Genomic DNA, 16,894 nt, shown 5'->3' on the forward strand with positions numbered 1-16,894 from the left:
ACTAAACTAAAATAAAATAAAATAAAATAAAATAAAATAAAATAAAATAAAATAAAATAAAATAAAATAAAATAAAATAAAATAAAAAGTAAATGGGGACAAGAAAATGATAAGAAAACTAGCAGAGAGAGGAGATTAGTACATCAAAAAAATTAAGGAAAACATCCATTAAAAAAACTATATTTGTAATTATCTTAATCATATATTTATGTAACAGGAAAAAAAAAACTTTTTTGAGATTATTTTCTTGGTTTTTTGTTTTGTTTGTTTTTCAGTGTTTTTTTTTGGGGGGGGGGGGGTAACTTTCTTGATACTTTTTACAAATTTCTTGCTGTTTTTAAGGGGTTAACAGAAACAGTAGTTTTGGTACATTTAGCTGAAAATACCTCTTTACTTGCAGCAGAGTATTTTTACACTGCAGTACCGTTACTAAAGTAAAGTACCTGAGTATTTCCTCTGCTGTTGCTCGAGGGCGTGACCCACACACACACACACACACACACACACACACACACACACACACACACACTCATATTTATAGACGTGAGCGCGGTTTGATTGGACTGATCCTGGCGTGATAGTAATGGACTGCTGCGAGCATGTGGTATAATCCGGGCTTGATTTGGCTCGCTGCCTACTGAGGTATTACATTGCTCACAGGCTGCATTAGTCCCGCTGTTCACATGTGCATGCTTGCACACATTACTGCCGCGCTGCCCGGGAGGTGAGAGCGGGATGAAAGTGGTGATGGGAGGTCACCGGGGACACGCCGCTTTTCAGACGGGAGACGAGCACATTTCATATTCACGGAGACGTTAGAAAGCGATAATGGATCTGTTGAGGGTTTCTGCTGCTTCCATTAAGTGTTTGTGCTAATTATGTTCGTCTCATATGTTTGTAATGTAAGAGGAGCGTTTATCACCTCCGTCACTGATGATAACGCAGCACTTTGACCTGAAACTCTTTATTTACTGACACATTTAACTTAAATACACGCTGCAGGTAGTTTTCAGTCCACTGTGTCTCGGAGCAAAATATCATTTTTAAAATTTGTCTGGATTTACTAGTAACTTTTTAAGATTAAAATTTTATATTTGAGAAAATGCTTTAATTTTACAAACGTTTCTGGTTTTTGCAGGAACTCTTAGAGGCGGGAACATTGACAGGAACGACCTCGCAGTCGGTCCTCTCAGACTTTGTGTCTCCATCTCAGAGTATGTCCCCTAAGGGTACAGAGTTGACATAATCATTCTTCTTCTTCAGCTTTTTCTTTGTCGTCCTTGTTGTCTTCTTTGTCTTTGTCTTCCTCGTCATCTTCTCTGTCTCTATCTATCTTCCATTGATGTCTTCTTCACCTTAACTGTCTTCTTCAACGTCTTCTCTGCCGTCTTCATTTACTTCGTCTTCGTGGTCTTTGTCATCTTCGTTGTCCTCGTCCTCGTAGTCTGCGTCCTCGTAGTCTGCGTCCTCGTGGTGTTCTTCATCTTTGTCTTCTTCGTCATCGTCTTCTTTGTCGGTGTCATGTTTGATGTCTTCGCACTTTGCATTTTTTCGTCTTTTTTAATGTCTTCTTCATCGCCATCTTTGTCATCGTCATTGTCGCCGTCTTTGTCGTTGTCTTCTTCGACATTGTCTTCTTCTTTTTTGTCTCCTTCTTCATGTCTTATTCCTTGTCGAAGTCATCTTCATCGTCATTGTCTTCTTCATCTTCTTTGTCTTCTTCTTCGTCATCTTATTATTATCATCATCATCATCATCATCATCATCATCATCATTATTATTATTATTATTATTATTATTATTATGCTAGGTTTTATGCTGCGTTCATGTGATGTCGGAGGGTCGTAGTTTCCGATTTGGGAAGTTGTTCTTCTGACTTCATTGGGATCGTTTTGAGTTTTTAAAGTGGAAAAACATGGAAGCTAAAAGGACGATGGGATGCATTTTAATGCTGAGAGCGTTTAAACAAGAGCCTGAAACCACTGAAAGAGATTTAAAAGCAGCAGTTAGTGGTTAATTCAAAGAGGAAGAGCAGCCGTAAACATCCGCAAACTGGGAAAACAATGAGCTTCAGGAGCTCTTTACCCTCCGAGCAGAGGACCAGATCAGCTGCCATCCCACCACTGCAAACTACAAGCTCAGTGATACACAGAGTTAAATAAAAACCTCTCTGAAAATGTCAGTAAACACTGAATATGATCATCATTGTACAGCTTTTCTGGCACTCAGAGTGAAGAATCCAGAACCGGCAGATAAACACAAACAAATGCAAATGTGTGAAATGCGTAAAAATAGATTTGAATAATTTGTGAACTGAACTGTGTATATAAACTGTGGTTGTGTAACACGTTTTTGCAATATTTGAAAAGTAGGGTACCAACAGCTCGACCCACAAACTCTGCTGCTCTACATTTATCTTCTTTTATTTGTGGTTTTATTGCTTTTATTGCCACTGTCGTTGTTGTTTTTGGTCTGTTTTTTGTATTTCTTTATATTGACTTTTTACACTCTGAATCATACATTATTTGTCCTCTGATTTTAGTTTATTCCTCTTTATTTTATTTATTAGGGCTAAGTAAAGACTTTCACTCTGTATTCATTAACACATATTAATTAGCGAGACACACAGTGCATTTGTGTAATTAGGCAGGCGATAGAGGCTCTAAGATTTTAATGCTCTGTTTGGAGCGCTGTGTGAATGAAGTGCATCAGTTTTAAACAGTAATGTTGCCATGGAGACACTTTGTTAACTGCAGGTTACTACTTGATGTTTCCATTTTATTTATCTATTTATTTTTTACATTTTTCCAAATTGTCACCATTATATTTCATTTTTATAGAAACAAGCAAGTGGTACATAGATTATTTGTTTATTTATTCATTTTATTAATTTTAATTTTTTTAAATTATTTTTTGTATTTTTTTGTTTTTTTACAAATAGTTATCAGAACCTTAATCTTAACCATTAACAATCCAACCCCATCCCATCCAGCACACCTCTTTTCATGGGTAGCAAGTGGCAGGTGGATTTATGAAGCAGTGGAAATGTACAGTAAAATAACAGAAAATTAAATAAAATATAATAATTCCAGAGAGAACATTAGTGAAGGTAGTGTCTAGCATTATGAATAAGTAGAAATAATGAGAAAAATATATGTAAATAAATAATGAATAGTCCCTGATGCCCAGGGTAAACAGATACAGCAGATTGTCACTATTAAAAGTACGCCGAATTATCTGTTAGAACTTCCTGTTTGCAGCGTACACATGGGTTCACAGACAGCTATTTCTGTGTCGAAAAAAACGTCACTATTCTCAGGCAGTTTCTGCAGCTACAAGGAGCACAATTGTCCAGTGATTTCTGGGCGGATTTATGGACCTTTATTTGCGGAGGACACCAGAGAGGATGATGTCCTGCGGCAGTGTGAGTCTGAATCTAAAAATATGTGAATCATGTCTGTGTGCTCACATTTGACTGAGTTATGACTCACCCTCCACTTCACCGCTTCAACTCGCCACACAGGAAACCTCTGAATATCTGAAACAAAGCGAGAAAAATCCATTAATCAGTGAAAATTAAATCCATTCAGACAAACAGGAAATGATTTCCTTTCCTTGATGCAAACTTCAGTGAAATGTAGAAACTGAAAGATTTGCAACATGTAGCTACTTTTTTTTGCCCCCAATAGGATCCGTTGTGCCCTTGAGACGCGACACCAGAAATCGCGCAGGAGCGGGCTGTCGGACATGTTCATGTTAGGATTTTTGCATGTATCTAGAATTTCAGGAGTTCGTCGGACTTTATGACATTATAGGATATTAGGAAGTCTCATGTCAATGCGCTGGAGCGGGCAGTCGGACATGTCTGCGTGCTTTAGCGGGCTGTCCGACATGTCCACCCACTGGAGCGGGCTGTCGGACATGTCCGCGCTGGAGCGGGCTGTAGGACATGTCCGCGCTGGAGCAGGCTGTCGGACATGTCCGCGCTGGAGCGGGCTGTAGGACATGTCCGCGCTGGAGTGGGCTGTCGGACCAAGTAGAGCAAGTTGAGAATCCCTGCACTATGAGAATAATCACTTTAAAATTTTAATAAAATGGTAACAAGAATTTGAGGGGAAAAAAACTGTCATGTGATTGGCCGAGAGAAGACATCAGTGGATTAAAAATAAACAGTTGACGTCATGTTCTCGGAAATCACGGTGCAGCTGAGTGGCTCTCAGAGGCTCTTTACCTTCACTCGCATTAATGAGGCCCTCTGTGCATATTCGGGCTGCACGTAATGTCGCCTTTTACGGCTTCATTCCCCCGAGCTCGGAGGTGAGAGGCCGGCTCTTCTCGGCTCCTAACGAGAGGAAACCGTCCACGCTGCTGCTGCTTTAACCCAAATGAAAAATAGATGGTGTATAAAAAAGACTTTCAGCACAGCACTGACAGATGTGGTTTCTGTGAGGAAGAGGAGAAATATGTGAGAGTCAAGTGACTCACGGTCAGTTTCACAACCGTTTGGTATGAAGGGTTTTTGGTCTTTTAGTTTGAGGTCTAAGATGTTTTCCCAACATCTTAAAAACACATAAATTTAACTATCCATTTATAATTGTGGTGTTTCTGTGGTTTCTGAAGTGAAATTTTAGACTTCAGATTTGTGCAGGAGGCATGTTTACCTTTAAAAGCCAACACAATTTTTTAAAATAGAAATAAAATTAAAAATGCAAAAAAACAACAAGAAAAAAAACAAAGTAAAATCACCAAAAATGTTTAAATAATAAAAAATCACAGAAAATGTTTTAAAGAAAACATGCCTTAAATCATTCATCATTTTAAAATGCTGTATAATGAGTACTTAATCAGGGTATTTTGATGTTAATACCTTTGTACTTTTCAAAATTGTAGTATTACTAGTTTTACTTAAGTAAATGATCTGAGTACTTCCACCACTAAAACTAATCATATATAAACTTAATCTGAAAGATGGAGTAATTATAGTTTTAAAATAAATGTAGTAGAGTGAAAGGTAAAATATTTCTCTCTGAAATTTGGTGGATAAGAATTATAAAGGGGCAAGAAAAGTAAGTTCAAAACCTCAAAGTTGTACTTAAGTGCAGAACTTGTGTTCAAGGCCTGTTGGAAAGTTGATAATCCAATGATAATTTCTATTTCTTTCAGTTTCTGGCTATAATAAATGGTGCAAATATTTATATTGTCTGGCATGCAGGTTTAGAAGGCATGTTTTCTTTAAAAATCCTCAAAACTTTGAAAATAGAAATAAAATAAAAAATGAAAAAAAAAAGAAAATAAATCAGAAAACAAATTATTTGTAACTTTCTGGTGACTTATTGTTTTTATTTAAAGAAAAATGGCCTTTAAAATATAAATTACCAAACATTTCATTTTTTTTAATGCAAAGAAGAAAAAAAATCACAAAAATGTTTAAATTAAAAAAACGCCAAAAAGTTTTTTGTTTTTTTTAAAATGCCATTAGAAAAAACGCCAAAAATTAAAAGTAATTATAGCTGTAAAATCATTTTAGTTAACTAAAAGTACATTTCTCTTCATTATAAAAACAAATGGCTATTAAAATAAGTTAAATACCTCAAAAATGTACTTAAGTGCAGTACTTGAGTAGATGTACTCATGTCAAAAACAAACTACCGACGCGACGTTAACTGCATGAACAAAACATGTCTTATGACCACGTGTGCGCTACCTGCCCGCGCACAGAGCGCGAGCTTGTGCGCGCCACACGTGAGCAGCACAATCACACTGTTGTGCGGCGCCGAGTCCGCGCGCAGCCAGGTCCTCATGCCACAGCTGACTCCTGGACCAGGAATGTCGAGTCCGCGGAGGCCTCCCACATTAAAATAGCCAGCGTGTCCTGTCAGCACGCCCTCACTGCGCACATGAGCGGCCAACAGCTGCCAAATTCACCGAGCCAGAGGGAGGAGGAGGAGAGGCAACAACAGGAGATCAGCACCAGGAGGAGGATCAAATTACCCTCAAGTCTTCAATTTTCTACACTCCCCCTCTCTGCTCCTCACACCACAGTCAGGAACAAGATTTTTTAAAACAATTTCCTGCTTTTATTCTGAAGGCTTGACGCAACGCATTCTCCGGAAGTCTTGAATATATAGTGTATACCAGATACCAGATAAGTGTATATACACACTTATATATGTATATATATATGTACATATACACACACACGAATATATAGTACATACCAGATACTAGAAATGTATACAAGCACTTATACACACACACACACACACACACACATTTACAAACACATGAATATATAGTATATACCAGATACCAGATGAGTGTATATACATACTTATATATATATATATATACACACACACACACACACACACACACACATTTACACAAACACATGAATATATAGTATATACCAGATACCAGATGAGTGTATATACATACTTATATATATATATATATACACACACACGAATATATAGCACATACCAGATACCAGAAATGTATATACGCACTTATATATATATATATACATACACACACACACACACACACACACACACACACACATATAAAGACAGTACATTAATGGCAGGGATATACAATGTCTAATACACAGAGATGAAACATTACGTTACTCGGAGCATATATGGAAGCTCTGAGCGTCTCTGATTTTAACGTCGTTTTGTTATTTTCACGTCTTTTGTGTGTGTGAGGGTTATGGTGCAGTTCAGGAAGAAAATGATCAAAATTCATTTGTCCTTTTATTTTTTTGTGAAACTTTCCCATCATAAGAATCAGAAGTTCAAAAAAAAACCTCCTACAGCTGTTCTCCTAAAATAATGTAGAACATTAATCCGAACATATTTTAGAGAATCCACACTAATAAAACAGATGTTGAATTTTTTCATCTTCGTGCCCACAAACTGTTTTTTGGGAGGTAAATTTATGACCAAAACTTCTCACCAACCGGCCGAGCTTTATGCCGGTTGATTTCTCCCTAAAGTGAATTCCCAAAAAAGCTGTCAGAGTCAGGAACAAATTGAGCTGTATGTTTTCACACAATGACATCATCAGAGCGCCACCGAGGTCACGGGCCGCAGGGCGACCACGACGAACCAGCGCGGCCACGGGATTTCGCACCAGACTGAGGAACAGGGTCTTGTTGTGTGGAGCTGCTTCCTGCAGACAGCTGCTGCATCACGGCAAACTGTGTGTGTGTGTGTGTGTGTGTGTGTGTGTGTGTGTGTGTGTGTGTGTGTGTGTGTGTGTGTGTGTGTGTGTGAAGCATATGCTCCTCATACTCTACCAGAACTATCTCATTTTTAACTCCTGTTAGAGCTGCGAGTATTGATTTTGCAGATTATTTTCTAGATTTATGAGTGTTTGCACGTTTTCTGTTTTCAATAATCAATCAGTTATTATAAAAATATATATATATTTTTTTGTTTTGGTCTGTTTTGTGCTGTGGGGATGTGGACTGTATATATGTTGAATAATGTAAATAAAATATTACAAAAAAAATAATAATTAATAAAAAAAAGATTTAATGCGCTGCTTCCTGAATTATGCAACATTAAGCAGATACGAACCAAAATGACAGAAAATATGAAAAAAAACCCAAAAAAAACCTGATGAACAGTGCCAAGGAACGACTTTGATAAAGATTAATAATTAATAATCATAATATTATTTTTAATTCAGTTATATATCACATAAATCAGAAAAAGATCGTCTGGTTTCAGCCTGTAAAAAATGAAAGGTGCTGATTTTCTCCATTTTAAATAATCATAAATTTAATATTTTGGACTGCTTGACAGGAATATAAACAACTTTATGAAAATATGAAAAAAAACTTGAGCTATATTTTGTTAAGTGATTAATAATTTCTTTATGTTATTTCTATAAATGTATGTATTCATTTTAATTAATATTTACTAATTACTTTAATAATTTTTGAGTATATATATATATATATATATATATATATAAAATCAGTCAGTCATGAAAATAAATTGATTTTGTACATTTCTTTCCTGAATCACGCATCTTTAAGCAGATACAGGCCAGAAAATATATTTTGAACTTTGATTAAATAATTAAATTAAATTATATAATTTTTCTATGTTTTTATTGTATTTAAATGTATTTATTTAACTTAAAATTCTAATTTGGATTAATTTTTGAACTCCTGACATTTGTAGTTAAAAAAATAGCTAAAATAATTCATCAAAACTCACATTTTGTTGGATTGTCAGTCCATTCATCAAATATTAACAAAATAAAATAACATAAAATCACATTAAAGCAGCTGATTGACAGAAAATAAATTAGCAACAATTCTGATGATAAATTTACTTTTTTTTCACTAAGAATAACAAACATTTTTTGGCTCTATCTCCTCAGATGTGAATATTTGCTTCTTTTCTTTGATTGTAAATTAAATATATTTTGATTTTTTTCTTTCTTTCTGTCATTTTACAAACCCGGCGACTCATCGATAACGAAGATAATCGTCCATTTTCAGCCTTAAACCGGACAATATGCCGCCGGAGCCTCATGTGGCATCTTTTTAAATCCTCACTCTGACCTCGGCAGCGAGAGCACAGTAATCCGGGTCTGGATTTGAAACCGCTGGATTTCCCAGTAAGGATTTCTCCGTCAATCACGCAACTTTAGGCTGAAAATGACAAAAAAAAGAAAAACAGATTTAAAAAAGTGACGACTCAGACTGATGCCGACTGCTTGGGAACTATTCTGATGAGCAATTAATAATTTATTAACGTTTTTATTTTAGTAAAATTAATTTATTTTTATTTTATATTTATCAATTAATTTTTTTAGTAATATAGCAAGCAAATCTGATAATAAAAAAAATTTAAAATATCTGTTTTCAGCTTCTAGAATGTGAGAATATGCTGGTTTTCTTTGTTTTAAATCGTTATAAACTGAAATTTGGGTGTTTTTTAACTGCTGGAGAGAAAACAGGACAGAATTTTATAGTCCAAAGGATTAATCAATCAATTATGAAAATAACCAATTTTATACCCCGTTATGCAATACTGAGCAGACACAAGCCAAAAATACCACAGAAAATATGAAAAAAAAACTATTTTGATCAATGAATTTAAAAAAAAAAAAAAAGTATTTAAATGAATTTCTTATTTCAATTTTAATTAATATTTATTAATTAAATAAATAAATTATGTGTAATCTATTAAGCAAATCTGGCAAAAAAATAAATTAAAAAAATAAAAATGACAAAAAACCTAGTTTTGGCTTCTATATGAGAATATGATGGTTTTCTTTGTTTTAAATGATTATAAACTGAAAATTTAAACTATTTTTAAAGCAAAGACAGACTTTTATATACCAAAGAATTAATCAATGAATCATAAAAATGACCGAATGTCACACGCTGCTTACTGAAACATGCAGCAGTGAGCAGATATGAGACAAAAGACACAAAAAAACAGCAAAAAAGAGACGACAAAAACGGATACTGATTGCTAGGGAATTATTTTGATATGCGATTAATAATCTTTTTAATTTGATTTGATACGTATTAATTATTTTTATAAATTTTGAGTCATTTATCAAGCAAATGTGGTAAAAAATGATCTGGTTTCAGCTTCAAGAGTGTGTAAATATGTTGTTTTTTTCTGTTTTAAATCCTTATACACTGAATTTGTTTTTGTTTTTTCAACTGGACAGAAAAATTCATCGTTTATATGATTTTAGAAAGTCGTGACAGACTTTTACAGACCAAAGGATTAATCAATCAACCATGATAATAAGCAGATTTCAGACGCTGCTTCCTGAATAACGCAACATTAAATATGAACAGAAACAGAAAATATGAAAAAAAAGTTACAAGATAAACTGAAGCTGAAAATAAAAATAATAATAAAAATCACTTCAGCTACATGTCACACAAATCAGGAATAGATCATCTTGTTTTGGCCTCTAAAAAAACGGAAATTTTGCTGATTTTCTCCATTTTAAATTATAAATTGAATATTTTGGAAATTTTGGACTGCTGGACAGAAATATAAACAACTTCAATGACTTTATAGACCAAAGAATTAATCAAGAAAATATTATTTCATTAGCTGCATCCTGATCACATTAGACTGGAACAATAGATAATATTCATACAAATATTTAAACATATAGTCACAACGTCAGGTATTGCATTTAAAGTTGTTTTAATTAAGGAAGTGTTATACTTTCACTCTATGGAAAAACAAAATGAAAAATAATCTGGAGCTTTGAGTCACCACTTTGTTTTAAGAAATTAACCTTTTCTTTTTATTTTATTTTTTTAAGTCTTGAAATTCCTTTACACAATACATTTTTCCTTTGTAAGTATTTCAAAATATCTTTTGCTGGTTTGTTCAGTAATATGTTTTTTTCCTATAATCTCATTTCAATATAGTTCTCTTCTGAAAACAAATAAACAAAAACAAACAACATCCATCACTGTGTTTCTGTCCAGGGTCTTCACGATGTTACGGCAGAGAAAAAAAAGCTGGCTGGTTGCCGTCAGTCCGGCTTCTGACCGTGACAGAGAGGCTGATGGGAAAAAAACTCATCAGTGACGCTCCGCGGTCCGGCGGAGAAGGTCAGAGGCTGTTTGATGCAGCGCTCCCGTCCAAATGCCAGATATTTGGACCCTCGTAGTGGCACGTGGGAGCAAAACGAGCGTTAAAGTCCCCTGTGTGAAGATGTTGGTGCGTCCCTGTTGGTGGCGGGGGACACTAGAGACAGTCCTGCTTCTCAAACACCAGGGATGCTCTGGCGTGAGGAAATCTTACCGAAAACGATGTGAATTATGCTTTGAAAACACCGCTAAGATTGTATGTATAACATAAAACCCAGCTGATCTGCACTGTAATTGACTACTGGAGTCAAAGCTTTAGTTTAGTCCACAAAGGTTTTTTTTAAAAAGATAATCCTCTCTGTAACTTCCCCCTCTAATATTTTGGGTAATCTTTTTCCCATTTGACTGCACGCTGCTCCGCGTTTGTTTGACAGCTCTGAATGTATCCGACGCACAATTAAAAACATCCGCAGCAGCTTTCTGTACATCCCTCTCAGGTTCGTCTGACTCACTTGCCAAAAATCCCACAACGATCTGCACACTGAGGAGAGACCTGGACTGGAACAGGAATACAATGGATGCGACTTCTCTCCTTAAACTGGAGCGAGGAAACATCTTCAAGGACCGGTGCGGAAGATTTAGGGGAATATATCGACAGATTTTAAATACAAGTTTTTTCTTTAGTGTTAATTCACCTGAAAATAAGGGTTTTTGTTTTTTTTTTCTTATAGTGTGCCATTTTTCCATATTTTTGGTAGGACCCTACTTTTTTTTCCTTTCCCTACTTGGCCATAATTTTTAAAAAGTAATTAAAGTAATTTAAAAAAAAAGTTTCCATAAAAATTGCCAAACAATAAATAAAAAAATTAAAAGGACACAAAACTTCTTAAACATTTTAAAGAAAACAATGCTTTCCAAAAATGTTGCCTTAAAAAAAAACCCCAAAAATGGTCAAATAATAATAATAATTTAAAAAATGCCATTTTTCAAAGTTTTCTATAAAATCATCCAGAAAAACAGACGATTTTTATCTGCCAAAAAAAGAAACGAAAAAATCTTTTAAAAGAAATCATGCCTTCCAAAAACATTGTCTTCAACGTCCAAAAATAATCAAGTTTTCTATTTAAAAATGTAACAATAATAATAATTTATTATTATTATTATTATTATTATTATAACAACAGAAAAATCAGAGGAAAAAAATGGATGACATGTTTTCTTTAAAAAAAAACACCAATACATAAATTTAAAAAATGGCAATTTTGAATTTTTAAACTAAAATTGTTTTTAGTTTTAGACGGTTGCAATCTGCAATTTATCGCTCAATTCCCCTAAATTTTACACACTTCTCCTTTACAGGGTTAACTCCTCACTCTTTAAATATAAACTATGTTGCAAATAGGAAAGCATTCATTGGCTTCATTTCTAGTTATAAAAACCAATTTGCTGGTTTAGTAGGTTCTCTCTTTCCTCTTTTAATTTTTTTACAATAAAGCACTCTTTTTTTAATGAGATATAAAATCTCATATGCACATTTAGTCCACTTTTTTTCACTTTCAGAGATTCACACAATCACTCCAACCCTCAACCCTACAAACTTTTAGGATAATACACCAATAATCCCCCGCACATGTACTTTGTTTTACGCCACGATACTTGAGTACAGTGGTTCCCAACTGGTGGGTTGCGGTCTAGAAGTGGGTCGCAGGTCCATTTTGAACGGACAGGAAGAATTTGAGAAAAAAAGTGATTTTTCTCACAAAAAAATAAGAATAGGCCGAAGGGACTGTCCTTTAGTTATCAGAGGGAAGAGGCTGTTTTTTGTTTTTTTTTATCCTCCCCAAAGTTATGAATATTTTTCCTTGAGTCGCTCTAATAAAATGCTCATCACACACAATGTTTGCAAGTACCACCGGAAATTTAAAAATCTAAATATAATGTTTGTATTTACAGTTTCGGATTATGTCAGCTGGTGTTATTTTAGTTTTTTATTTTGACAGACCTGCAGGTTTGGAAATTGCCAAAATCTTTTGAGAGAATTTGGGGGATTATTTTAAGAGAAAAAGGAAATTGCCAAAAAAAAAAATCTAACTCGTCTAAAAAAAAATTTAAGAAATAAAAAAAACCTATTTTAATCATCCAAAATAAAAAAAAGCCATTTTTTTACAAGAAACATAAAAATTGGCAAAAATGTTTAGAGACCAAAAAAATGCCAATATTAAAGAAAAATAAAGTCTCCAAAAATGTTTAGAAAAAAATCATAGAAACAGAAAATTGCCATAAAATTTTAAAAACTTAACAACAAAAAGAAGAAAAATCCAACGATTTCTTTTATAGACAGAAAAGCAAGTTCTCAAAAAAAATCGCCTGAAACTTTAAAGAAAAATTTTTTTTTTTTTTAAACATGCAAACACATGAGACTTTCAGTATTTTTTTTTCACTAAAGAGGTCCAGGCTAAACCCCTCACATCCTAAAATCCTAGAAACGCACCTGGATTTAAATAGTTGCACTTCATTCTTGCAATATGTTATATTTCATGGTGTTTTAAGCCCACATTATTTACACTTTGTCAAATAAAATTTCATTTCTCTCATGTGTGGACCTTGAACTAGACTTTGAGAGATCTGGACCAGTTGGGAACCACCGCTTTAAGTAGGCTATTACAGCACGATTTGTCATGCACTTTCTGCTTTTTTATATGCAAAATACCCCTATGTTGCAGGACTAACAGCTGTTTTTTTTTATTATTAATTTCATCAGTCGTCGTCCACGTCGTCCCCCTCGGACTCGTCTCTCCTCTCGTACATTTTATCCCTCTGCCTCTCCTGGATCTCCTTCATCTCCTCGGCGTATCTGCTGAAAGCTCCCCCGAATTTGCTCCAGGCTTTGAACGGGATGGTGATAGAGTTCCTGTAGCTGGGCTTCACCTCGCTCACCCGCAGGAACACTCCGTATTTGTTGGACCCGACGTCGAAAAAGAACCGTTTGGAGTCCACCATGATGGAGGTGCCCTCGGGGAGCTCGCTGTAGCCTCCGGCGGCCGAGCCCCCGACCAGCTCCTCGTCGTCTCCCCCGTAGTCGTCTATGAGCTTAGCAAGGGCGTCTCTAAACTCTATTAGCCCCTGGGCCGGGAGGGCTATGGTCTGGCCGGAGAGCATGCCGCCCGCTGGGCCCCCGACTCCGAAGCCCGGACCCCGGTTAACGGTCTGCCGGATCCGCAGAAACCTCCCCCGCTGGTTCTCCTTCAAGTCCAGGTAGTATTTACGGTTCTCCCGGACGAGAAACTCGCTCTTCAGAGCTCGCCGAGGCCCGCCGTCCTCCCCCACGGTGGCCTGGGCGATCTGCTCCGGACTGCTAGGCCCCAGCTGGGCGTAGTGCTCGATGAAATCCCCGAGGTAGTCGCGGAACTCCGCCGCCACCGACAGCGAGAGGGTCAGGCGACTTTTGGAGCCCCCGGCCCCTACCTCGGCGATCTTGATGAACCGGCCCTTGCTGTTCTGCTTGACGTCCAGGTAGAAGCGCTTGTTCTGGATGTCGAGGCGCTTAGACGCCAGCTCCTGGGTCTCCTGGTCCCGCTGGAAGTGCTGGAAGCCGCCTCCTCCGCCTCCTCCCCCGCTGCTGCCGCCGCGCTCACTCCCGCTGTCGCCATCCGCCATCTTCAGCTCCACCATTCGGCTTCTGCCCCGCTCCTGCTGCTGCTCCAGAGCGCGCGCCCCCTTCACGCTCACTTTGGCCGCACTTCAGGGAGCGTTCTGATTGGCCCGGCCGCCTGCCACTTGTGCGAATTCACACGGTTACGGCTTTCCTATTGGCTCGCCGATTTTCTCCGTCACACCCACATGTGAAATCCCTCGTCAGCCATTGGTTCACGCTGAGGTTCCCGTCTGCGTACTTGTGTTTTGACTCCCTCTGGTTGTGAAATCGTTTTGTTTTTATGACATAATATATTAAAAAAAAAAAAAAAAAAAATTGGCTTCGGCTGGTAAAATGTTTCGACATACTTTGTTTATCTCCCAAAAGTTATGTCAGAAAGAGACATGTTTTTAAATGTGCAAAATAGTTTTGAGACCCGTTTCAAGTAGATTTATTTGCCTGATTAAAAAAAAAAGTCTATAAATGGCAATATTTGAATTTGAAATCTGAATTTCTTGCTTTTCTTTCTTTAAATAATCTTCTTTCTTTATTTATTTAATCATTCATTTATTTTTTATATATATTTTATAGACTTTATTTTGATCTCCCTCTTTTTTCTTGAGTTAATTTATTCTATTTATTATTAGTTATTGTTATTATACTTTGTGTGTATATGTGTATAAACATTTGTAGGTTTTGCGCTATGTTACTGAAAAACAGTAAATACAGTTTTTTCTTTAGAAATAGGTTGCTGAGGTTCTGTTTGCGTACTTCTTCTGGGTGTGAAATCATTTTGTTGTTATGACATAATATATTTAAAAAATCTGTTTTTTTTAATTATTATTTTTAGGCTTCATCTGGTAAAATATTTCAACGTTGTTTTTCTCCATAACAGTACAGTGGGAAAAAATCTGGAAATATGTCAGGGATATGTTTTTGAATGTGCAAAATAGTATTAATTTTTTGTTTTTTTCTCTTCCTATTTAATTTTCTTTTTATTTATCTTCTCTTTATATTTTATTGACTTTTTTAAACCCCCTTCTTTTTTTCTTATTGTTTCAGTTCATGCTGAAAATAATTACTGTTATTATACTTTGTGTTTTTTTTGTGTTTTTATTTTTATTATTTATTTATATTCTCTATATATATTTCTAGTCTTTTTTTAAAACCCTCTTTTTTGCTTTTTGGGGCTATTTTATCGATTCAGTTTATATATTAAGCATTATTACTGTTATTAAACTTTATGTGCGGGGCTGTGCGATATGACGACATATCGTCTGACGACAAAAAAATGATTGCTTCATATTGTGTTATATTGTTTATTTAGTTTACATACTTTATTAAACTAAACTATAACAGTACTTTATTTAACTTTACATTTATATTTCAACATATACTTTAAGTGCCTTAAGTAAAAGTACTCATTAGGCCCATTTCAGAATAATATTTATATTCATCAATTATAATTGTACAAAAATGTGTTGAGCTGGTAAAGGTGGAGCTTTAATTAAATTACACTCTTAGACTGCAGAATATAACTAACTAACTCTGCAAATTTAAGATATCAAATAAAAGTAATGAAGTAAAAACTCTAATATTTATAGTATAAAGCAGCATTAAATGAAAATACTGAAGTAAAATACAATAACCTTATTATTGTACTTAAGTTCAGTACTTTATTAAATGTATTTAGTTGTGTTTGACCTGCAGCTGCGTGTTTATATCAGTATTACAGTATTACTGCATTACTTCAGTCTGTCCGCAGATGGCGGCAGAGTTTGATCATTTTCAGGTGAGTTTTCGTCTCAGCTGGATGTCTGCAGCACCTGAGAGCCCAGAGACGAAACCGCAACCTGGAGTCTGTTTTTACAGCCGTTTGGTTCACTTCATGTGAAAAACCCCACTGAGCCTTTATGTACTGTTTAATACTTCTCTCTGGAAGATTTCCAAGTATTTTTACACACTAGGATGTAGTATGGATTTTATAATAGAAATACTGACTTCACAGGTCACATTAGCAACCACTCTGCACTATTTACGTTTGAAGAAAAATCACAAAATGTCTAAAATTATGTATCAATCCACTGTTAATTTATATTTTCTGAGAGTAAACATATCTGTATTTTTTTGTCTAAAAACACAGTTCTGTTTAAAAGGTAACCTCGTCTCATTAAACACACTAAATAAACAATTTTAATTTATTAGTTTGGTTTATTTGTTTCACATAATAGAAAGCACAATGAGGATAAGACATGGTAGAAATATATATATAAAAAGACACCCAGAAAACAAATGAATAGTAAAATATACGCAATGACTATTAAAACATCGATACATTAATTTATTTCAATGTATTGGATTTTTTTTTTGGCCTAAAAGCATTAAATTCAGAAATAAATATTCTGAAAACATATTCAATGTGAGCTGCTTGTATTAAAGACATTAAATTCTTAGAAATGTATTGGTCTACTGGTAAAGTCTTTTTTTTTTTTTTTGTCATTGAACCCACTAAATTCCCAGAAATATTATTACCAGGAACATGAGCTCAGTCTGTTCTACGTGTCATTTCTCAGTAATTGTGCAACATGAAAATGAGCTGAAACCTGAATCCAGTCAGTGCTGCAGTGATGAAAAAATAAAATAAATTAAATAGCTACATTCAG

General features: G+C 35.3%; 1 protein-coding gene and 1 long non-coding RNA gene across 2 annotated transcripts in view; both read right to left on the reverse strand.

The window, feature by feature from the left end:
• The window catches only part of LOC121959619 (uncharacterized), a 64,622-nt gene that overhangs the window by 45,312 nt on the left and 2,416 nt on the right, over positions 1–16,894 (reverse strand). Inside the window, exon 2 of the long non-coding RNA XR_015775244.1 lies at positions 3,492–3,538. This is a non-coding gene — a long non-coding RNA (uncharacterized LOC121959619). The remainder of the gene's footprint in view (positions 1–3,491; positions 3,539–16,894) is intronic.
• Positions 10,186–14,316, reverse strand: purbb (purine-rich element binding protein Bb). The gene has a single exon (XM_042513978.2). It carries the CDS (start codon positions 14,267–14,269, stop codon positions 13,355–13,357), a length of 915 nt encoding a protein of 304 aa, XP_042369912.1. The 5' UTR covers positions 14,270–14,316; the 3' UTR covers positions 10,186–13,354.

Source organism: Plectropomus leopardus, chromosome 20, assembly GCF_026936395.1.
Source record: "Plectropomus leopardus strain MGB_pleo_1.0 chromosome 20, ASM2693639v1, whole genome shotgun sequence".
In the NCBI taxonomy this organism is placed as follows: domain Eukaryota; kingdom Metazoa; phylum Chordata; class Actinopteri; order Perciformes; family Serranidae; genus Plectropomus; species Plectropomus leopardus.

Coding starts and splice junctions, on each gene's coding strand:
- purbb (XM_042513978.2), bottom strand. CDS start 14,269: ATGGTGGAGCTGAAGATGGCGGATGGCGACAGCGGGAGTGAGCGCGGC.